At 35.5% G+C, this 24,381-nt stretch overlaps 1 protein-coding gene and 1 long non-coding RNA gene across 2 annotated transcripts in view; one reads left to right on the plus strand and one right to left on the minus strand.

Moving 5' to 3' along the window:
* The window catches only part of si:ch211-250g4.3, a 57,552-nt gene extending 37,343 nt beyond the window's left edge, over nt 1-20,209 (plus strand). Inside the window, exons 5-6 of the mRNA XM_087295942.2 lie at nt 1-18,366; nt 18,548-20,209. The exon at nt 1-18,366 is cut by the window's left edge and continues 24,312 nt beyond it. Of these exons, the coding sequence (XP_087152068.2) occupies nt 1-18,360 (18,360 nt within the window). The 3' untranslated portion in view covers nt 18,361-18,366; nt 18,548-20,209. The remainder of the gene's footprint in view (nt 18,367-18,547) is intronic.
* A 1,102-nt stretch (nt 20,210-21,311) lies between these two features.
* Nucleotides 21,312-23,342, minus strand: LOC141379158 (uncharacterized). The gene is made up of 4 exons (XR_015517141.2): nt 22,832-23,342; nt 21,911-22,694; nt 21,564-21,789; nt 21,312-21,442 (listed from the first exon to the last, which is right to left on the minus strand). It is a non-coding gene; the product is annotated as an uncharacterized LOC141379158 (long non-coding RNA).
* Between the last annotated feature and the right edge of the window lie 1,039 nt (nt 23,343-24,381).

The raw sequence follows: 24,381 nt of genomic DNA on the forward strand, positions 1-24,381 counted from the left end.
AAAGCTGAAACTGAAGAGTGCAGAAAGCAATTAACGGAAATGAGTGAAACAGTGAAGACTGAACAAAATGAATACAGGAAGCTTATTGAAGAACTACAAAGAGAAAAAGAACAACTTGAAATCAGTAAAAATCAGATAGAACAAGAGAAGGAAGATCTCCAAAACATGAAAAGCAATTTAGAAAGGCAATTAGAAAGTCTGAGACATGAAAAAGCAAATGTGGAAGATGAGAAGAACGCACTAGAAAAGATGAGGTCAGAATCCAAGGAGATCCTAAATGCTATCAGGAAGGAGAGGGAGGATCTAGAAAACTGCTTGGTGGAGATTGAAGGAGAAAAGAAAAGAATGGAAGAAGAAACCAGACGATTAGAGATGCACAGGGAAGAGATTAAGAAAGTGGACAGCGAGCTACAAAAAAGTAGAGAGAACATTGAAAGTAGAGAAGAAAAGATTAACAACAAAATGGAAGAATTGCTGCAAATGAAGGTTGAAATGGGGAGAACAAAAGAAGAAATAGAAAAAGAAAGTCAAAGACTTCAAGATGATAAAATTGATCTTGAAAATGCTAAGGCTGAGATACAGAGACAGACAGACAAATTTGAAGACATAATAGACATTAAAATACAGGAGAAAGAAAGAGAAATAAAAATCCAATTAGATAAAGAAACTAAACGCTTGTCTGAAGAGATTGAATTGAAAGTGAAAGACCTTGAAATGGAAATGGCAGACATGAAGAGACAAAGGCAAGAAATTGAGGAAACAAAATGTTTGCTTGAAAAGGAAAAGAAAGAGATTAAACAAGAAAAGAAAGAACTGGAGGACCAAATGATGGACCTCACTCGTGAAAAACAAGCAACAGAGGAAGAGAGGAATAACTTGATGGCTTTAAGGAATCAATTAGAAGATTTAAGAAAAGAAAATGAGATTATGAAGGAAAAACTTAGTTTGGAAAAATCAAACATTGAGGAAATGCAGCTCAAGATTTTCAACCAGCAGCGACTGATTGATCAGACCAGAGAGGAGAACAAGAAAGAAAAAGAAAGTCTAGAACAACAAAGGTTTGAAACTGAACAGCAGAAACAGATGTTGGACATCAGCACCACAAAAATGATGGAGGAGAAGAACGAGATGGCTGATTTATCAAGGGAACTTCAAAAAGCCAAAGTTGATCTGGAAAAGATAGCATACAAAAGCAACAAAGAAAGACACGAGGTTGAACAAATGCAAGCTGAGTTACATAGCCAAATTCAGGCTATTGAACAACAAAGACAAATCATGCAAGACAAACAGAATCATCTTGAAGAAAAGGAGCTGAGCATACAGATAAAGGAAGAGGAAATAAAGATTAGAAACACTGAGTTTCAAATTGAACAGGAACATTTGAACAATGTTCTCGAGGAAACCAATAGGAGACAACATGACCTTGAAGTGATGCGGGCTGATATAGAATTGAACAAACAAAAAAATAACAAGGACTTTGAGTTGCTTGAGAAGATCCGCAGTGAATTAGAAAATGAAAAATATGATCTGCAGATCTGGACTGAACAACAAAAACATTTGGTTGAAGTTCAATTACAAGAGTTAGAGAAAGAGAAGGAAAGACTGGAAAAGATGGAGAGAGAGCTCCAAGGTGAAAGAGAACAAACTGAGAAAGAAAAGGCTGATCTAAACAGGGTTAATGCTGAAATACAGAGAGAGAAACAAGTTATTGATAAAAAGAGGCACATGACTAACAGGGCAATGGAAGAACTAGAAACAATAAAAACTGAGCTGAAGGAACGACAAGAAAAGATTCAAACTGAGCAAGAAAAGCTGGAAGAGGAGAAACTTCTGGTGCAGATTGAAGCTGAAAATCTGAATAAAGTTTTAGAAGAGATCAAAAGGCAGCAAGAAAAACTGGAAATAAGCAAGGCTGATCTTAAAGTTATGAAGGAGCAGTGTGAAAATGCTAGGGAAGAAACTGAAAGGAAGAAGTGTGATATAGAAGAACAGATTCAAAATAATGAGAATGCAAAACACCTTCTGGAACAAGAGAGAAAAGACATTGACAAGCAAAAACAAGAGTTACAGAAACAAGCTGATGATCTGGACATGCGAATGATTGCGCACAGAGAAAACGTAGAGATGAGTAAAAGATCACTCGATGAAGAAAAGAAGCTTCTAGAGCAGAAGGCTAATGAAATCCTAAGACAGAGAGATGACTTGGAGAAAGAAAAAGAGGACATGATGAAGAAATGGAACAAGCTGGATGTACTTCAGAATGAAATGCAAAATGAAAACAAAGCAATGGAAGAAATCAAATATGAGTTAGATGGCAAAAGGAACGAAATTAATAAAGAACAGCAAAGACTGGAGGAGAGTTTAAGAGCCATTAATGAAGAGAAGGGAGATCTGGAGATCATGAGGGCTGACTATGAAAAACAAGAGCAACAAATAGAAGAGATGAGAGTAGAAGCAAAGATGGAGAGAAAAGAACTTGATCAGATAAAGAGTGAACTGGAAAAAGACAAAACTGAAATCGATTATGAGTGGAAGAAATTGAACAATGACAGAAATATGATTGAAAAGGAAAGAAATGACTTGGAGAAGATGAAGTCTGAATTAATGACACAAAGGCAGCAAATGGAAGACGAGAGATCAGAACTTGACCAGAAAATAAAAGAAGCTAATACAGAGAAAGATAAGATTGAAAAGAACAAAGAAATAGTTGAAAGATTAATGGCTGAGGTGGAGGAACAGAGAAATGATTTTAAACTCAAGAAAGAAGAACTTGCTCTTGAAAGACAAAATATTGTAGATGAAAAATATCTTCTGGCTCAATGTGAGACTGAACTGCAAAACAAAAGTGAACAAATCAGAAACATGGAAGAAGCAGTAAAGAATGAGAGAGAAACACTGAAAGAAACAGAAGCTCATCTGCAAAGGGACAAAAAAGAAATTAAAAGCATCATTGAAGAAACAAGCAGACAAAAAGAAGATCTGGAGAAGATGAGCACATGCATGAATGTACAAAAACAAGAGTTGAAAAACAAAAAAGACACTCTGGAACAAGAAAGAGAAGAAATAAATCATAAATGGACACAGTTTCAACAAAGGATTGATGAATTTGATGCTCAAGTCAGAAAACAGAAGGAAGAAGATTTAACAAACCAGAAGAAGATGGAAGAAGAAAGAAAATGTCTAGAAGAGGTCAACGGCAAAATCATCGAGATGAAGACTAAAGCTGAGTTGGAGCATCATGAAATAAACCAGAAAATCGAAGAGCTTCAAACACTGCAGGAACAGATTATGAAAGAAAAAGAGAAAGCAGAAGCCATGACTATAAAACTAAAGATGGAGAGAGAAGACCTTGATCAGATAAAGAGTGAACTGGTAAGAGAGAAAACTGAAGTAGATCATGAGCAGAAGAAACTCAATGATGACATAAAGATGATTGAGCAGGAAAAAGAAGACCTGGAGAAGATGAAGTCTGAAATAATGACACAAAAACAAGAAATGGAAAAAGAGAGATCAGAACTTGACAACAAGATACAACAGACAGATCTAGAAAAACATGACATTGAGAACAGCAAAGAAATAGTTGAAAAGTTAATGTTTGAAGTGGAAGAACAGAGGCATGAGATTCAACTCCAGAAAGAAGAACTTGACATTGAAAGACAAAAAATTGCAGATGAACAAGATCTTCTCATTCAAAATAAGAGTGAACTGCAAAATGAAAATGAGCGAATCAGAAACATAAATGAGGTAATAAAGAAAGAGAGAGAAACACTGAAGGAAATGGAAGCTCATCTTGAAAAAGAGAAAGAAGAAATGAAGAGCATCACTGAAGAAACACGACGACAAAAAGAAGATCTGGAAAAGATGAGCACAGATATAAAAGAACAAAACCAAGACTTGATGAAGCAAAGAGACCTTCTAGAACAAGAAAAAGAAGATATAAATTATGAATGGACACAGTTACAACAAAGGATTGATGAATTTGATGCTCAAGTCAGCAAACAAAAGGAAGAGGATTTAACGAAACAGAAGGAGATGAAAGAAGAAAGAAAAAGTCTAGAAGAGACCAAAGCCAGAATCATCGAGATGAAAACTAAAGCTGAGCTGGAAGACATCAAGAAAGAAAAAGAGAAAGAAGAAGAAGAAGAAGAAATGAGAGTAAAAGTAGAGATGGATGGAAAAGAACTTGATCGGATAAAGAGCGAACTTAAAAGAGAGAGATCTGAAATAGATCATGAGCAGAAGAAACTAAATGATGACAAGAAGATGATTGAGCAGGAAAAAGAAAACCTGGAGAAGATGAAGTCTGAAATAATGAAACAAAGACAGCAGATGGAAGAAGAGAGATCAGAGCTTGAAAACAAGATAAAGCAGACATATATAGAAAAATGTGACATTGAGAACAGCAAAGAAATAGTTCAGAAATTAATGGTTGAAGTGGAAGAACAGAGGCATAAGATTCAATTCCAGAAAGAAGAACTTGACATTGAAAGACAAAAAATTGCAGATGAACAAGATCTTCTCATTCAAAATAAGAGTGAACTGCAAAATGAAAATGAACGAATCAGAAACTTAAATGAGATAATAAAAAAAGAAAGAGAAACACTGAAGGAAATGGAAGCTCATCTAGAAAAGAAGAAAGAAGAAATTAAGAGTGTCAGTGAAGAAACACGACGACTAAAAGAGGATCTGGAAAAGATGAGCACAGACGTAAATAAACAAAACAAAGACCTGATGAACCAAAGAGACCTTTTAGAACAAGAACGAGAAGAAATAAATCATAAATGGAAACAGTTACAACAGAGGATTGATGAATTTGATGCTCAGGTCAGCAAACAAAAGGAACAGGATTTACCAAAAGAGAAGGGGATGAAAGAAGATAGAAAAAGTCTGGAAGAGACCAAAGCCAGCGTCATCGAGATGAAGACTAAAGCTGAGCCAGAGGAGATCAAGAAAGAAAAAGAAAAAGAGAATGAAGAAGAAGAAGAAGAAGAAGAAGAAGAAATAAGAGTAATAGTAGAGACGGAAAGAAAAGAACTTTATCAGATTAAGAGCGAACTTGAAAGAGTGAGATCTGAAATAGATCATGAGCAAAAAAAACTAAATGATTACATGAAGATGATTGAGCAGGAAAAAGAAGACCTGGAGAAGATGAAGTCTGAAATAACGAAACAAAGACAGCAGATGGAAGAAGAGAGATCAGAACTTGACAACAAGATACAACAGACAAATTTAGAAAAACATGACATTGAGAACAGCAAAGAAATAGTTGAAAAGTTAATGGTTGAAGTGGAGGAACAGAGAAAAGACATTCAACTCCAGAAAGAAGAACTTGACATTGAAAGACAGAAAATTGCAGATGAACAAAATCTTCTGGTTCAAAACAAGGCTAAACTGCAAAATGAAAATGAACGAATCAAAAAAGTGGATGAGGAAATAAAGAAAGAGAGAGAAACACTGAGGGAAATGGAAATTCATCTAAAAAAGGAGAAAGAAGAATTAAGGAGCATCATTGAAGAAACACAAAGACGAAAAGAAGATCTGGAAAAGATGAGCACAGACATAAATGAACAAAAACTACATCTAAAGAACCAAAGAGACCTTCTAGAACAAGAAAGAGAAGAAATAAACCATGAAATGACACAGTTACAACAGAGGATTGATGAATTTGATGCTCAAGTCAGCAAACAAAGGGAAGAAGATTTAACAAAACAGGAGATGGAAGAAGAAAGAAAAAGTCTAGAAGAGACCAAAGCCAGAATCATCGAGATGAAGACTAAAGCTGAACTGCAAGAGATCATGCAAGAAAAAGAGGAAGAAGATGAAGAAGAAATGAGAGTAATAGTAGAGATGGAAAGAGAAGAACTTAATCAGATAAAGAGCGAACTTAAAAGAGTGAGATCTGAAATAGATCATGAGCAGAAGAAACTAAATGATGACAAGAAGATGATTGAGCAGGAAAAAGAAGACCTGGAGAAGATGAAGTCTGAAATAATGACACAAAGACAGCAAATGGAAGAAGAGAGATCAGAACTTGACAACAAGATAAAGCAGACAGATCTAGAAAGACATGACATTGAGAACAGCAAAGAAATAGTTCAGAAATTAATGGTTGAAGTGGAGGAACAGAGAAAAGACATTCGGCTCCAGAAAGAAGAACTTGACATTGAAAGACAGAAAATTGCAGATGAACAAGGTCTTGTGGTTCAAAACAAGGCTAAACTGCAAAATGAAAATGAACGAATCAAAGAAATGGATGAGGAAATAAAGAAAGAGAAAGAAACACTGAAGGAAATGGAAGCTCATCTACGGAAGGAGAAAGAAGAAATGAGGAGCGTCATTGAAGAAACACAAAGACGACAAAAAAAGGATCTGGAGAAGATGAGCACAGACGTAAATAAACAAAACCAAGACCTGATGAACCAAAGAGACCTTCTAAAACAAGAACGAGAAGAAATAAATCATAAATGGACACAGTTACAACAGAGGATTGATGAATTTGATGCTCAAGTTAGCAAACAAAAGGAAGAAGATTTAACGAAACAGAAGAAGATGGAAGAAGAAAGAAAAAGTCTAGAAGAAACCAAAATTAAAATAATCGAGATGAAGACTAAACCTGAGCCGGAAGACATCAAGAAAGAAAAAGAGAAAGAAGAAGAAGAAGTAATGAGAGCAAAAGTAGAGATGAAGAAAGAAGAACTTGATCAGATTAAGAGCCAACTTGAAAGAGTGAGATCTGAAATAGATCATGAGCAGAAGAAACTAAATGATGACAAGAAGATGATTGAGCAGGAAAAAGAAGACCTGGAGAAGATGAAGTCTGAAATAATGAAACAAAGACAGCAGATGGAAGAAGAGAGATCAGAGCTTGAAAACAAGATAAGGCAGACATATATAGAAAAATGTGACATTGAGAACAGCAAAGAAATAGTTCAGAAGTTAATGGTTGAAGTGGAAGAACAGAGGCATGAGATTCAATTCCAGAAAGAAGAACTTGACATTGAAAGACAAAAAATTGCAGATGAACAAGATCTTCTCATTCAAAATAAGAGTGAACTGCAAAATGAAAATGAGCGAATCAGAAACATAAATGAGGTAATAAAGAAAGAGAGAGAAACACTGAAGGAAATGGAAGCTTATCTTGAAAAAGAGAAAGAAGAAATGAAGAGCATCACTGAAGAAACACGACGACAAAAAGAAGATCTGGAAAAGATAAGCACACACATAAATGAACAAAAACAAGATCTGAGGAGCCAAAGAGACCTTTTAGAACAAGAAAGAGAAGAAATAAATCATAAATGGAAACAGTTACAACAGAGGACTGATGAATTTGATGCTCAAGTCAGCAAACAAAAGGAAGAGGATTTACCAAAAGAGAAGGAGATGAAAGAAGATAGAAAAAGTCTAGAAGAGACCAAAGCCAACATCATCGAGATGAAGACTAAAGCTGAGCCAGAGGAGATCAAGAAAGAAAAAGAAAAAGAAGAAGAAGAACAAGAAATGAGAGTAAGAGTAGAGATGGAGAGAAAAGAAATTGAGCAGATAAAGAGCCAACTCGAAAGAGTGAGATCTGAAATGGATCATGAGCAGAAGAAACTAAATGATGACAAGAAGATGATTGAGCAGGAAAAAGAAGACCTGGAGAAGATGAAGTCTGAAATAATGAAACAAAGACAGCAGATGGAAGAAGAGAGATCAGAACTTGACAAGAAGATAAAGCAGACAGATCTAGAAAAACATGACATTGAGAACAGCAAAGAAATAGTTGAAAAATTAATGGTTGAAGTGGAAAAACAGAAGCATGAGATTCAACTCCAGAAAGAAGAACTTGACATTGAAAGACAAAAAATTGCAGATGAACAAGATCTTCTCATTCAAAATAAGATTGAACAGCAAAATGAAAATGAACGAATCAAAGAAATGGATGAGGAAATAAAGAAAGAGAGAGGAACACTGAAGGAAATGGAAGTTAATCTACAAAAGGAGAAAGAAGAAATAGAGAGTGTCATTGAAGAAACACAAAGACAAAAAGAAGATCTGGAGAAGATGAGCACAGACATAAATGAACAAAAGCAAGACCTGATAAACCAAAGAGACCTTCTAAAACAAGAACGAGAAGAAATGAATCATAAATTGACACAGTTACAACAGAGGATTGATGAATTTGAGACTACAAGTAACATTCTTGTGACAACCAAAATGGAAGAAAAAACAGAAATGGATGAAAAACTTCAACAGGCTATTAAGGAATATGAAAGCATCATAGAAGAAACAAACAGGAAAAGAACTGAGCTAGAAGAAATTGAGGTTGATCAATCACAACAAAATAAAAACGTTGAGACCATGAAAGATCTTTTGGAGAAAGAGAGAAAAGACACTGAAAAGGGAAGAGAAGAGTTACAGAAACAAGCTGATGATCTGGAGATGCAAATGATAGAGCACGGAGACAAAGAGGAGATGAGCAAAAGATCACTGGATGAAGAAAAGAAGCTTTTAGAGCAGAAGGCTAATGAAATCCTGAGACAGAGAGACGACTTAGAGAAAGAAAAAGAGGACATGATGAAGAAATGGAACGAGCTGGATGGTCTTCAGAAGGAAATACAAAACCAAAAGAATGAAATGGAAGAAATCAAATGTGAGTTAGAAACTAAAAGGATTGAAATTATTAAAGAACAGAAACAACTAGAGGAGAGTTTAAACACTGTGAATGAGGAGAGACAATATCTGGAGATCATGAGGGTTGACTATGAAAAACACCAGCAGCAAATAGAGGAGATGAGAGTGAAAACAAAGATGGAGAGAGATGAACTTGACCAACTGATGGCCAAGATGCTAATGGACCGAAAAGAAAATGAAAGGAGCAAGGACATGATAGGACTCCTAAAGATGGAAATGGAGCAAACAAAATTCAATCTGGATGCTCAAGAGGAGGAACTGAAACTGGAAAAGCAAAAAATACAAAATGAGAAGAAAGATCTGGAGATGTTCAAGGCTGAAATCAAAAGAGAAGCCAGTGAAGTAAAGACATTGAAAGAGCAGCAATTAGAAAAAGACACAAAAGCATTTGAAGCATTAAAAGAGGAACATCTACCTGGACAGTTTGTTCAACAGAAGGGAGGAGAATTTGAACGCATACAAATAGATGAAGTCAAGAGAATTTTGTCTGAAATTCACAAGGAAAAGAAGGAACTTGAAAGAAACAAACAAATCTTTGAACATCAGAGAGAAGCGCTATTGGAGATTAAGAGTAAACAACCATCAGAGAGGCTGGATGTGATTTTGGTTAGTTCAGCTACACAAACATCTGATCTAGAAGACATACCTGACGTTTCAGCCTCTCAGGGAGAGACTGTTGAGAAACACACAGACATTATTAAGGAATATACAACTTCCATACCAAAAGAGGAATATGAGATAGATAAATTGAAGCAGCAGGGAGACAAAAAGCTCAAATTAACAAGAGAAGATACCAAAATGGCGGACACTGAAGTGACAACACAATATAAATACATTCCAGATCCATCCATTATGATGAAGCTGGAGTCTGGTAAAGATGAAACTGATGGCCTTACTGAAGTGCATACGACAGAGAGAAGGGAACTAGAAATTACAAAACTTGCTTTACAGAGCGAGCAGCAAGAAATCGAGAAAATAAGACAAGACATTGACAGAGAGAAAAATGACCTGGAGAAATACAGAAGCGATCTGGAAAAACAGTATGAAGAGATGGAAATATGCAAACAGAATATCGAAAATGAAAGAGCTGAGCTAGAAATTGATTTGGAAAACATCATAATGGAGACCAAGAGCAAACAGGAGAGACTAGAAAGCATAGAAGTCCAACTTCAAGAAAAGAATGGACAAATGGGAACCATCTTAGATGAGTTGAATAAGAGACAAGAGGAGCTAGATGCCATAAAGGCAAAGACACAAAGAGAGAAAGAACAGATGGGGCACACAGAAGAATTGGAAAAAGATGAGCTTATAGCCATACTTCAAAAAAGAGAGGAGATTGTGAAAAGACACATGGAGGAAATACAAAACCAAAGGGAGGAATTACAGAAAGAGAAAGATCAATTTGGAAATATGCAAGCTGAGCTCCAGAAGGGACAGCTGGAAATGGAGATGCATCAGGTAATGCTGAATTCAGAAAGAGATGAGCTGAATGGAATGAGAGTCAATCTGGAGAAACAGAAGAAGGAGTTTGAGCTCATGCAACAAAATCTGGAATCCAGAAGACCAGAGAGCCTTTTAAAGGATATCCTCAAAGAAAAGAAAAGGGTAGAAGAAATGGCAGCCCAACTTTCCAAAGAACAGGAAGAGTTTAGAAATATAATGTCTGAGACAATTAAACGGATGGAGAAGATCAAACAAATTGAGGGAGAAATAAAAACAAAACAAATTGAGATGGCATGCTTGGAAGAGCTGAAACAAAAAGAGCTGGATGAGCAAAAAAACATGAGAGAGTGTGAAAATCAAGAGCTCCAGATGAGAAGAGAAGAACTGGCAAAAATGAAGACCGAAATTGACATTGAAAGAGATGAAATTCAGAAATTAAGAAAGCAGTACGAGAAAGAAAAATGCGAACTGGAACAAATTAAACCAGACCTGCAGAAAAGAGAACCAGAGAAAATTGATGCAGAAGTCCAACATGATGAAATCCATGGTGGTATAGACTCTTTGAAAGAAGAGAGAGAAGAAATCGAAAAGATGAAAGCTGACTTACAGAACAAACTAAGAGAAGCTGAAAACATGAGAGACATTATGAAAAGAGAAAAGGATGAGTTAGAAAAGAAAGAAGCTGAAATAGAGCAGATGGCTGTAGAAACAGAGGACAATGACAGTGACAAAAATTTACAAGATGAAATGATGAAGATTGAAGCAATCCTCAAAGTAACCAAGAAACAAAAAAATTACCTGGAGCAAATGAATGAGAATTTGACCAGGGAGAAAACAGAGCTGGAAACCAATTGTCAGATGCTAGAAAGAGAAAAGACTGAACTGAACAAGAAGGTAAAGGAAACAGAAGAGTTTCACATGTCCAAAATGGAGGAGAGAGAGGCAGAGAGAAAAACTATAGAAAGAGTGATGGATGAGATGGCTGAAGAGCATGAAAAAATCAAAAAAGAAAGAGAGGAGCTGGTAAATATGGAAGAAGAAATTAAAAAGCAGAGAAGAGTCCTAGAAGAAAGTATGAATGAGATGACAAAGAAGAAAAGTGAGCTACAACATGAGAGGTCTGAATTATATAAACAAAAACAACAACTGGAAGACATGATAGCTTCAGAAAGTAAGAGGGATGTAGACACTGAAAGGTCCAGACAAGATAAAGAGGACGAACAAATATTGAAAAGAGAGAGAGAAGAGATTGCAGATATGAAAGATCAATTGCTGAAGGAAAAAGAGGACGTTGAAACCACTAAAGAAAGAATTAACAGAGAGAAAGAACACATTGAAAAAATGCAAAGCCAATTAAATGACCAAAAAGAAGAAATGGATCTTGAAAATCAGAAATTATTATATATGAAGACTGAGATTCAAGTCAAAACAAATGCTCTTGAGAAAATGATGCAGGATTTACAAAAAGAGAGGGAAAACGTAAATGCTTTAGTAATTCAACATCAAAAAGAAAGAGAACAGAGGGATATACTAATAGAAGAAAACAAGCAAAAAGAGAAGCATGCAGAAGCTGAGATTCAAAGACAGTTCGAGGACATAGAAAGTGTGAAAGCCAGGTTGGTGACAGAGAGCAATCAAATTGATAAGATGAATTCAGAATTAAAGACTAGAAGTGAAGAACTAGATAATCTAATCAAAAAACAGCAAAAAGAATTTGAAACAAAAGAGAATGAAATGCAAAGAGAACAAAAGGCTTTGGAAAAGATGAACGCTGAGCTAGAAAGGAAATCCACTGAACTGAAAAACAAGAATGAGAAAGTAGTGGTCTGGGAAGCAGATTTACAGAAAGAGAAAAACAAGACAGAAGAGCTAAAGAACATCTTAGAAACAGAGAAAAGTGAACTTTACCAAGAGAAAGCTCAAGTACAACAACAAAAACACGAAATGGAAACCATTCGGAAAACCATGAAGAGTGAAATGGAAAACCTGGAGTGTTTAAGAAATGAACTTGAAGATGAGAAGAAAAGTATGCTGGATAGGCTGTCAATGGAAAAACATGAAATAGATCAATTAAAAACAGAGATACAGTCAGAGAAGGAGAGTATTGAAGAGGAGAAGAAGACGTTAAAGCAGTTGAAGGATGAAAATGAAAGTAAAAGAACTCAATTGGACAATACCATAGAGAAAATGAACATGGATAAACTAAGCGTTCAAAGAGAAAAAGACTCCCTTGAAGAGATCAAGGCTGATTTACAAAGAAAGGCTGAAAAACTGGATGAGGAAATGAGGAAAGCAGTGCAAATCACTTCTCAAATCAGTCAGGATGCAAAGATTTTGAACGATGACAGAGAAAAGGAAGAAGAGCTAAGATCCATGCGTGCTGATATTGAAAGACAAGCTAAAATTCTAGAATCTGATGTACAGCTACTTCAGACAGAAAAAGAGATCTTGGAAAAGAGCAAAACAGAGAATGACCTGCTGAGAGAAGATCTAGAAAAACAAAGAAAAAGAAATGACTTGACTATGCAAGAACTGCGCAAAGAGAAAATGGCACTGGAGCAGATGATTACTGACATAACAAAGGAGAAAGATGCAGTAGCAAGCTTGCAGAATGAAGTAAGTCTTAAACAACATGAGCTGAAAAACAAAGAAACAGAACTCGATGAGCAAAGAAAAGAAATGGATGACCTAAGAATGCAGCTGGAAATGAGGCAAAATTCTACAAATAAACAGCAGCAGGAGGTTGATGTCTTTACTGTTGAAAACATGAAAATGAGAAATGACTTAGAGAGCATGAAAACCCTTCTGGAGGAAGAGAGACGACAGCTGCAAGACAACATTAAAACGTTTGAAGACCAGAAGAATGTTCTTCATCCAAGCAAGACTGATGCAGTGCAACAGACAGATGAGCCTGAGAAATTCACAACAGACATAAAGACTGAAAAGGAGCATGTTGAAAAGGAAAGAGAAGAGATTGATGTTTTGAACAAGGAAATAATTAAAAGTAAAGAGGAACTCCAAAGCTTGAATCTTGAGATTGAAATGTTTAAGCAGGAAATAGCAGGGAAAAGAGCTCAGATTGAAAGTCTTGAGCAATTAAGAGCAGATTTACTTGCAGGAGCTGATGACATTAAAACATTGGTGCAGACAGAAAAACAAATGGCCATCGAGGACACTAAAAAAAAGACAGAAGTTGAACTGCAGATGAATCTACAGAAACAGAAGAATGAATTACAGGAACTGAGGAATACAATTGAGGCAGAAAAACATCAGGTTGAGAACAGAAAGTTCATGTTAGATCAACAGCAGAAGGAGGTGGAAGACATCATGACAGTCATCAAAAGTGAAAGAGATGTACTTGAGAAAGAGAAGTCTGAACTGAACAAACTCAGCCATGTTCTCAATGAAAAAGTACAGAGAGAACAAGAAGAGCTTGAAAGGCTCCTTAAGAAAGAAAGAGATGACATTGAAAACTGCAAAAAGATCATCGAGAGTGAAAAACAGAGTATTGAAAGGGAGAGAGCTAAGTTAAAGAGACTAAAGGAAGAAGTTGAAGTACAGCATGAGAGAACTTTGCTGCAACAAGATAAAAACATGATACAGACAGAAAAAGAGCACCTGGAAGGCGAAAAAGCTAGAACAACAGAGGAAATTCATAACCTCAAGGAGGAAATAAAGAGAAAATCATCTGAATTGGACATGTTAAACAAAGAGATTGAAGCAAAACGACAGGAGGAAGAACTGCATGGCTTACCAGAAGAAATAGAGATAGAGAATCACTTAAAGAAAGAAGATGCTGTCCTGAGAGAGGAAATAATAAAGAAACAACAAACAGATGCATCTCAGAAGTTTCAGCTGAAAACCACCTCAAGAGATGCTGAAACACAAGCATCTTTAGATGAAATTACAAAAACAGATGAACGAAGGCAAAGAGCATTAGAAGAAACAGTTGCAACAACAGCAAAACAACCCACTGTGATAAAGTTAGAGGACACACTCACATCTGAAGTCCAAGAAATGAGGGACCATTTAAACAATGAAATTAAAGAGTTGGCGAGAATGAAGACAATTATGAAAATGGAGAAAGACCAACTGAAACAAGCAAAATCTGACATTCAAACGCAGATGGAGGAATTTGAGAGAAATATGGAGGAAGCCATGGAGGAGAAATCAAGAAATGAAGAAAAGCTGCTGCAACTTACACATGACAAAGAGGATTTATCAAACACCCTTGATAAGAAAAATAAAGAAATAGAGAACAACACAGAAACATTTCTGAAGAAGATAGCTCAACTGGAAACAACTATAGTTTTGATGAAAAAAGACAAGGAAAACATTGAAAATGAGTTACTTCAGCTGAAACAAATTGAACAGGAGAGAGAAATCCAAAGAAAGGCAGATGTTACTTCCACTGAAAGAGAAATGTATGATGAAAAAGTCACATACAAAACTGAACTGGAAGACAACAAAGAGAAGAAAAAGCCAGACAGAGACAGCTCCCTGAAACTAACTGACGCTGATAGTGCCAAAACAGATGGAGAAAGAGAAGCACAAACCTTGGAAACTAAAGTCCAAGATGTTCTCCAGCTAACAGATGACACCACACAAGACCAAGAAGAGCTACATGATAAAATGGAGAATAAAATGAAGATCATTCTTGAACTGAATGAGGCTAAGAAAGACCTGCAAAAACTAAAGGAAGAATGCAGAAGTGCTGAAGAAGAAAAGTCAGTGATCATGGAGAGCCTCGAGAGAAGGAGGAACAGCCTAGAAAAGGTTCAATCTGAAGTTCTGTCACTGACACAAGAGATTGATTATCTTGCACAGATCAAGACTGAAATGCAACAAATCGAGATCAAAATGCAAATACAGACAAGGAGTGTGGCGACTCAATGGGAAACTGATGTTCAAATTCAACAAGGCCAAGAGGCAACAGAGACAACAGGACATATTACAAAGAAATCAGAAGAGGAAATATCTGCAAAAAAGACAAAACAACCAATTGTGACAAAGTTAGAGGACACACTCACATCAGAAGTGCAAGAAATGAGAGAAAGTTTAAATAAAGAAATGGAAGATGTGGCGAGAATGAAGACAATGATGAAAATGGAGAAAGACCAACTTGAGCAAGCAAAATCTGACATTCAAAGGCAGATGGAAGAATTTGAGAGAAATATGGAGGAGACCTTGAAGGAAAAGTCAAGAAATGAAGAAACATTACTGCAACTTCTACATGACAAAGATGACTTATCAAACACCCTTGATGAGAAAAGTAAGGAAATTGAGAACATCACAGTAACATTTAAGAGAAACATAGCACAACTGGAAACAACTATAGCTGCGATGAAAAAAGACAAAGAAAACATTGAAAATGAGTTACTTCAGCTGAAACAAACTGAACAGGAGAGAGAAATCCAAAGAGGAACAGATGATACTTCCAACGAAAGAGAAAAGTATGATGAAAAAGTCACATACAAAACTGAACTGGAAGACAACAAAGAGAAGAAAAAGCCAGACAGAGACAGCTTCCTGAAACTAACTGACGCTGATAGTGCCAAAACAGATGGAGAAAGAGAAGCACAAACCTTGGAAACTAAAGTCCAAGATGTTCTCCAACTAACAGATGACACCACACAAGACCAAGAAGAGCTACATGATGAAATGGAGAATAAAATGAAGATCATTCTTGAACTGAATGAGGCTAAGAAAGACCTGCAAAAACTAAAGGAAGAATGCAGAAGTGCTGAAGAAGAAAAGTCAGTGATCATGGAGAGCCTCGAGAGAAGGAGGAACAGCCTAGAAAAGGTTCAATCTGAAGTTCTGTCACTGACACAAGAGATTGATTATCTTGCACAGATCAAGACTGAAATGCAACAAATCGAGATCAAAATGCAAATACAGACAAGGAGTGTGGCGACTCAATGGGAAACTGATGTTCAAATTCAACAAGGCCAAGAGGCAACAGAGACAACAGGACATATAACAAAGAAATCAGAAGAGGAAATATCTGCAAAAAAGACAAAACAACCAATTGTGACAAAGTTAGAGGACACACTCACATCAGAAGTGCAAGAAATGAGAGAAAGTTTAAATAAAGAAATGGAAGATGTGGCGAGAATGAAGACAATGATGAAAATGGAGAAAGACCAACTTGAGCAAGCAAAATCTGACATTCAAAGGCAGATGGAAGAATTTGAGAGAAATATGGAGGAGACCTTGAAGGAAAAGTCAAGAAATGAAGAAACATTACTGCAACTTCTACATGACAAAGATGACTTATCAAACACCCTTGATGAGAAAAGTAAGGAAATTGAGAACATCACAGTAACATTTAAGAGAAACATAGCACAACTGGAAACAACTATAGCTGCGATGAAAAAAGACAAAGAAAACATTGAAAATGAGTTACTTCAGCTGAAACAAACTGAACAGGAGAGAGAAATCCAAAGAGGAACAGAAGATACTTCCAACGAAAGAGAAAAGTATGATGAAAAAGTCACATACAAAACTGAACTGGAAGACAGCAAAGAGAAGAAAAAGCCAGACAGAGACAGCTCCCTGAAACTAACTGACACTGATAGTGCCAAAACAGATGGAGAAAGAGAAGCACAAACCTTGGAAACTAAAGTCCAAGATGTTTTCCAGCTAACAGATGACACCACACAAGACCAAGAAGAGCTACATGATCAAATGGAGAATAAAATGAAGATCATTCTTGAACTGAATGAGGCTAAGAAAGACCTGCAAAAACTAAAGGAAAAATGCAGAAGTGCTGAAGAAGAAACGTCAGTGATCATGGAGAGCCTCGAAAGAAGGAGGAACAGCCTAGAAAAGGTTCAATCTGAAGTTCTGACACTGACACAAGAGATTGAGCATCTTGCACAGATCAAGACTGAAATGCAACAAATCGAGACAAAAATGCAAAGACAGACAAGGAGTGTGGCGACTCAATGGGAAACTGATGTTCAAATTCAACAAGAAGGCCAAGAGGCAACGGAGACAAGAGGACATATAACAAAGAAATCAGAAGAGGAAATATCTGCAAAAAAGACAAAACAACCAACTGTGACAAAGTTAGAGGACACACTCACATCAGAAGTGCAAGAAATGAGAGACAGTTTAAATAAAGAAATGGAAGATGTGGCGAGAATGAAGACAATGATGAAAATGGAGAAAGACCAACTGGAACAAGCAAAATCTGACCTTCAAAGGCAGATGGAGGACTTTGGGTCAAATATGGAAGAAGCCATGAAGGAGAAGTCAAGAAATGAAGAAAAGTTGCTGCAACTTACACATGACAAAGATGACTTATCAAACACCCTTGATGAGAAAAATGCAGAAATCGAGAACATCATTGAATCATTCATGAAGAAGATGGCACAACTGGAAACAACTATAGCCATAATGGAAAAAGACAAGGAAAACATTGAAAATGAGTTACTACAACAGAAAGAAAATGATATTCAGATCCAACAAGAAGACAAAGCAGTAGAGACAGAATTCAGTCAAGAACCTACAGAAGATGTCAAGCAAAGGAGAAGCCAAGAGACACAAACAGAAGAAGACCAGGAAACAGATGCGCTACCACAGTATGGAGAAATACAAGCAATGAAAAGGAGAATATTAGAAATGAAGGAAGAACTAAAAAGCAAATTACAAGACATCAAGAGAAAGGAAATGGAAAGACTTGGCATGCAAAGAGAAAAAATCGAGTTGGAGCTACGGAAAGCTGAAATCGAGAGATACAATGAAGCACTTCAGCGAGAGAGAGAAACCGACAGACTTAAGCTCATGGAAAAAGAGAGGGAAATACTTCTTTTGAGGGAGTATATGATGATTGAGATCAATCAACTGAGAAGCTCAGAGACAGAAGAAACAAGTCCTCAGCATTTGGAGATGATGGAGCGCCTCATCAGTGATGCAGCAGTAAGAATGAACCAGTTCAGAAGGGTTACAGACAGAGCCGTGCAAACGCTGATTTTGGAAGTAGATGAAGAACAGTTTGGAGGAGCTCAGGGAGGGTCAAGTGAACAAGTGCAAAGTGTCAGTGCAAGGGCGGAGATTGCTCTGGATGTCCTAAGAGAGCACAGGGAGGTGGAAGTGAGAGAAGAATCCCAGAGAAGAGATGTAGCTGGGCCAACTTCACGGAGATCAAGGCTACTGCACTGGATCAGAAGACGCTGCTGTTGCTGCTGTCCCAGACATTCTAGAAACACAGTGGAAGAAGAGCAAGACAGTTTATAATTACAGGTATTTTGAAAAAATTTGAACAATAAATTTGAAGATGTACAGTCTATGCTTTAGCTTTATAATAATTTGTGCAAAAATATTAAATATTTAGTCATACAATTACAGTTTCATATAACAATATTAATTCCTTACATTTATATAGCACTTTTCTGGACACTCAAAGCACTTTGCACATTTTTAGGGGCAATCTCCTCATACACCAGCAGTGTGCAGCATCCACCTGGATGACGCGATGGCAGCCATATTGCAGCAGACCACACACAGAGTGATGAAGCCAATTATCATATGGGGATGGTTAGGAGGCCATGATGGACAGAGGCCAGTGGGCAAATTTGACCAGAATGCCAGGCTTAAACCCCTATTCTTTTTGGAAGGACATCCTGGGATCCTAGGCCCACAGAAAGTCGGGACCTTGGTTTATTGTCTCATCCGAAAAACATTGCTCACGGAGCAGTATAGAGTCCCCGTCACTATACTGGGGCGTTAGGACTCACACAGACCGCAGGTTGAGCACCCTTGCTGGCCGCACTAACACCACTTCCGACAACAACCTAGCTTTCCCATGTGGTCTCCCATCAAGGTGCTTAGCTTCAGTGGGCAACCATGTGAGTGTTGCAGAGAGCTAGCTGCTGGCTCATGGTATCATACAATATACAATAATATTTTTTTTTACCGTGATTTACAAGAAGACACAAGCTAAAATGTCATTTTTATACCAAACAATCTTTTCAGTTATGTTTTCAACAAAAAATATTTAATTACATGCTTCTATTTTTTTTACTTCTTTTTTTGTTGTCACTGTTTTATTTATCAATTTATTGTCAATAAATGTTTAATATTTTAAATTATGAAATAATTATGACCACTTATACCTTAACATATTAAATAAGCACAACTCAAAATACACAATAAATGTTTTTTGCATAAATATACATGGTGTGCTCATTTTATTTTCACAAAAGTGATTTGAAACTTTACAGTAGACATTTTCTTTTCATTTAAAAAGTTTTCTATGTACTTTATGTAACTTTTTTATTTAATTCGATGCAGACATTTTCTTTTTGATCCACAAACAGTATACTTGTTTTAATTAACTCATTAGCATAATATATGCAGTATTTGCGTGCTTGTGTACATATGCTGTTTCGTTCATTGTATCTGTGATACCCTCGAAGGATCTTATCTTTTATGATTTCCCATGAAAAAAGGCACTAAAGTGTTGTGCTCTCTCAAATAACAACTCTGGAAACATCAGCACAACTATTAGTGAAAAAGCAAAGCTCACCTGTAATGTTCAATAGTACATGCACATTCCTTTGAGGACTGAGAAGAGCACAGATGAATGTGAGCATGAACATCCTTATCTGATGACTGCACTGACATGAGTGCTTCGTCTTTATTGCATCCACAGTCTTGCAGCTGTGCATTACAGGAGTGTTGCAGATGTGCGAATACAATACAATACAAAGCTGCTGTCTGTGATGAATTTCACAAGGATTCACAGCAGGCAAAAGTCTTCAGTGAACTACACTGGCAGGGTAATTACAGAGGCCATTTAATTACCGTATGGACAAAAGGACAGCTTTGTGAATTTGAACTCAGTTAAACAATGAGGTAATGGATTTTTAGATAAAAACACCATCAGTGTGTCCATTAAGAGGATCAAACACTCATCAGTTCCAAAACAATTCTATCGTAATTTAGTAAGTGTTTCTCAGAGTGTACACAGATACACGCTTAATATATTATTTTCAGTGTACTGGCTTGGATTTGTCTCAATCAAACAGTATATTATATGCCATGTATTATTTTGGTCAAAATAAACATGAATCTGAATTCAGCAGTTTTGGGTGTTTTGTGCATTCTAATCTTATAAGACATACAGTAATGCAGATCAAACTAACTTATTCTATCCTAAACTTAATCTAATATTAATTAAGCTGTAATGACATGTAGTTACATGCTGCCAATGTCAAATAAGGATCATCACATTAAGGTGTCATTTTAATAGTAATAACATTAAGTGTGATGTAAAATATAGAAATACGGTCTTACAATGCAAATCATACTTGCTATTGATGAAAAAAGAAAACTCAAAAATGACATGCAAATGGAGCTTGACCTGTTCCACAAAGCCATCGCTTTGAACAAGATGGCATGGAGTTAAATATATTTCAACCCAGCAATCAATCAATAAAAGAAAATATATAATTTTTAATCACATCCTATCACCTTTATTTAAATGTCCTTCTGTCTTCTTGTGTTGATATGAACCCTCAGCCCCTGCAAACCACAACAAAAATGTTTGTTTGATCATTCTAGATTTTAAAGTAAAAGAAAAAATCTGAATATTTATAAAACAAACTTTTAGAACATTTTCAACGTCACTGAATGTGAAGTTTTTGTGTAAGAGATCGCAGGTTTTTGATGCCACCTGGTCTTCTTTGCCATATTTTCCACAGTGATCACTCATAATATGACAGTATAGTTCGAATCATGAAGAGAAAGAAAGAGACAGCATATATAAAGCTGATGGATGATTTCTTCAAGTTTACCCTTGTGTTGCATGTACTTGGAAAATTAAAGAGTCATACTACAGTATTACAATAGAGTTGTTGAATTACATATACACAAAACATTCAGAGTTTTATAAATTAAAAAATTATAAATTAGCTTGTTTTATTGCTGTCTTTTATGCCTTCCAACACAAGATTCAAAATAACTAAAACACCCATAATCTTTTCCATGACTCCACAAATCTTATTCAAGAATAAATGAATCACCAATAACTTTCTGTGTTGTCACATGATATTTTTGCCAGTGTGACAACTCAAAGGTCATGCAGTTAAAAATGTAGTTAAATATTCTGTAAATGTAAATATGAATTAATTATATGCATCAAACCATGTCATGTAGTTGGAAAGTAAGAAACGAAGGAGACAATGTACAGAAATATAATGCTTTATTCAGAATAAAATATTGACACAGAGCTTAAGGTTCCCATTGCTTGCTGATGTTGATGTGATCTTTCTAAGCACATTTTCCATTGTGGCTCCACGTCATGTAGTTGGAAAGACTCATGCAAAGACAGAAACAAAGAAACCATTCAGATAAATAAGTTTTAGATGACAATATACATGCAGCATTTTACAACAAGACTATGTATGTTTCTAATGTTGTTGCATAATCTTTCTTACCATGTTTGAAACTGGTGGCTCAAAGCAAGTCATTTAGATAGAAAAGACTCAGACAAAGACAAAAACAAAAACAAAGAAATTATTCCGGATGTTATTGCTTTCCATTCATAGATTTACCACATGTTTATATAGGTTACTGATGTTGTCATTTAATATCTTACCATGTTTACCCTGTTTCATTGTAGTGGCTCAAACCATGCCATGTTGTGTACTGTGAGTTGAAAATCTCAAACAAAGACAAAAACAGAAACACATTTTCAGAAATATATAGTATTTGTTTAGAATTAAACAGTAAAGAACACTTAAACAATAGTTTATATATATTTCTGATGTTGTTGTGATCTTACCATGTTTCCTTTGTGCCGCCTTGTCTTGTAGTTGGAAAGACTCGTGCAGAGAAAGAAACAAAGAAGAAAATGTTCAGAAATATAGTGATTGGTATAAATAAAGTATTCATGCAGCATTTTACCACAATTTTATATAGGTTTCTGATGTTGATGTGATCTTACCGTGTTTACTATTGTATTTGTACACCATGTCAAGAGCTGTAGTTGAAAAGACTCATGCAAAGGGAGAAACAAAGAAATATTTCAGCTTTTTATAGATTAAAACATTCATGGATAAATTATCTACGAGTTGATTTACGTAGGGTTTAGATATTGCTAAGATTTTACTATGTTTGCCATTATGTCAGCTCAAACCACATCATGTAGAAGGAAAGACTCATGCAAAAAAAGAAATAGAAGATGTTCAGAAATTTGACAGAAGTTGAAATAAATGTATGATCTAAGATAAGTACATAATAAGTCTTACCATGTTTGCCATTGTGGCAGCTCAGCATGTCATGTACTGTAGTTGGAAAGACTCACACAAAGACAGAAACAAAGAAAATATTCAGAAATATAGATGTGTAGAATAAAATGTGTTTTACGTTTATGAGTTATTATTTCAGAGATTGTCACATTACAAAATCAAACTAAAAGAAACTAAAAGATTAAGTGAATTTCTAAATAACACAAACATTTGCTGAACTTTACCACACCTTTATATAAGTGTCTGATGTTGTTATTAAGATCTTACCATGTTTGCCATCTTATTGGATCATTGGCCCATGTAAAGTAGATAGATAGACTCAAATAACAAAAACAAGAACAAAACAATCAGTGATGTAGTGAATTTATTATTATGATTATTTTAATAAAATATTAACACAGCACTTTACTATGAGTCTATATTTGTTTCTGTTGTTGTCATGTAATATGTCTTACCATGTTAGCCATTGTGGATGCTCAAATCATGTTATGTACTGTAGTTGGAAAGTCTCACACAAAGACAAAAAACAAAGAAAATGTTCAGAAATGCTGTGAATTTTCCATAATTAAATATTAATACAGCACATTTATAGGTTTCTGATATGAGATCTTACCACGCTTTCCATTGTATCGGCTCAAACCATGTCATGTAGTTGGAAAGATTCATGCAATACCAGAAACAAAGAAAACACTCAGAAACAGTGATTTTTTAAAATTAAATATTCACGCAGCACTGTACCACAAGTTTATATATGTTTCTGATGTTGTCACGTAATATGTCTTACCATGTTAGCAATTGTGGAGTTTCAAACCATGTCATGTAGTAAGAAAGACTCATGCAAAAAAAGAAACAGAAAATGTTCAGAAATGTTACATTAATTAACATGTTTTGATGTTGTTATGTAATAAGTCTTACCATGTTTGATATTGTGGCAGCTCACTATGTCATGTACTGTAGTTGGAAAGACTCACACAAAGACAGAAACAAAGAAAATGTTCAGAAATATAGATTTGTAGAATATAATATGTTTTACGGTTATACAATTTTCAGAGATCATCACATTTTAGAAACAAACTAAAAGAAACTAAGAGATTAAGTGAATTTCTAAATAACACAAACATTTGCTGAACTTTACCACACGTTTATATAAGTGTCTGATGTTTTTATTAAGATCTTACCATGTTTGCCATCTTATTGGATCATTAGACCACATCATGTAGTTGGAAAGACTCATGCAATAACAGAAACAAAGATAAAAATCAGTGACGTAGTAAATTTATTTTTATTTTTTAAATAAAATATTCTCATAGAACCTTACCACAAGTCTATATAGTTTTCTGTTGTTGACATGTAATATGTCTTACCGTGCTAACCATTGTGGATGCTCAAGCCTTGTCAATTACTGTTCTTGGAAAGACTCACACAAAGACAGAAAAGAAGAAAATGTTCAGAAATACATAAAATTTTCTATAATAAAATATTAATACAACACATTTATAGGTTTTTGATGTTAAGATCTTACCATGTTTGCCATCTTATCAGCTCAAACCATGTCATGTAAATTGAAAGATTCATGCAAAGAAAATAGAAACAGAAATTGTTCAGACATTTGACATGGGTTTACATATGTTCTAATGTTGTCATGTATTAAGTCTTACCTTGTTTGCCATGGTGGCAGCTCAACATGTCATGTACTTGTGTACATGTGTCGTTGGAAAAACACACAAAAACACAGAAGAGGAGAAAATATTCAGAAATATAGATTTGTATATAGATTTAACATTTATACAATTCTCAGAGACCGTCACATTACAGAAACAAACTAAAGGAAATTAAGAAATTAAGTGAATTTTTAAATAATACAAAACTATGCTGATGTTTCTGAAGTTTCTGATGTTGTTATTAAGATCTTACCATGTTTGCAATCTTATTGGATCATTGGACCACGTCATGTAGATGGAAAGAAGCAACAATAGAAACAAAGAAAATAATCAGGGATGTAGTG

Source organism: Danio rerio, chromosome 19 (genome assembly GCF_052040795.2).
Source record: "Danio rerio strain M-AB ecotype USA chromosome 19, GRCz13ab, whole genome shotgun sequence".
Taxonomy (NCBI): Eukaryota; Metazoa; Chordata; class Actinopteri; order Cypriniformes; family Danionidae; genus Danio; species Danio rerio.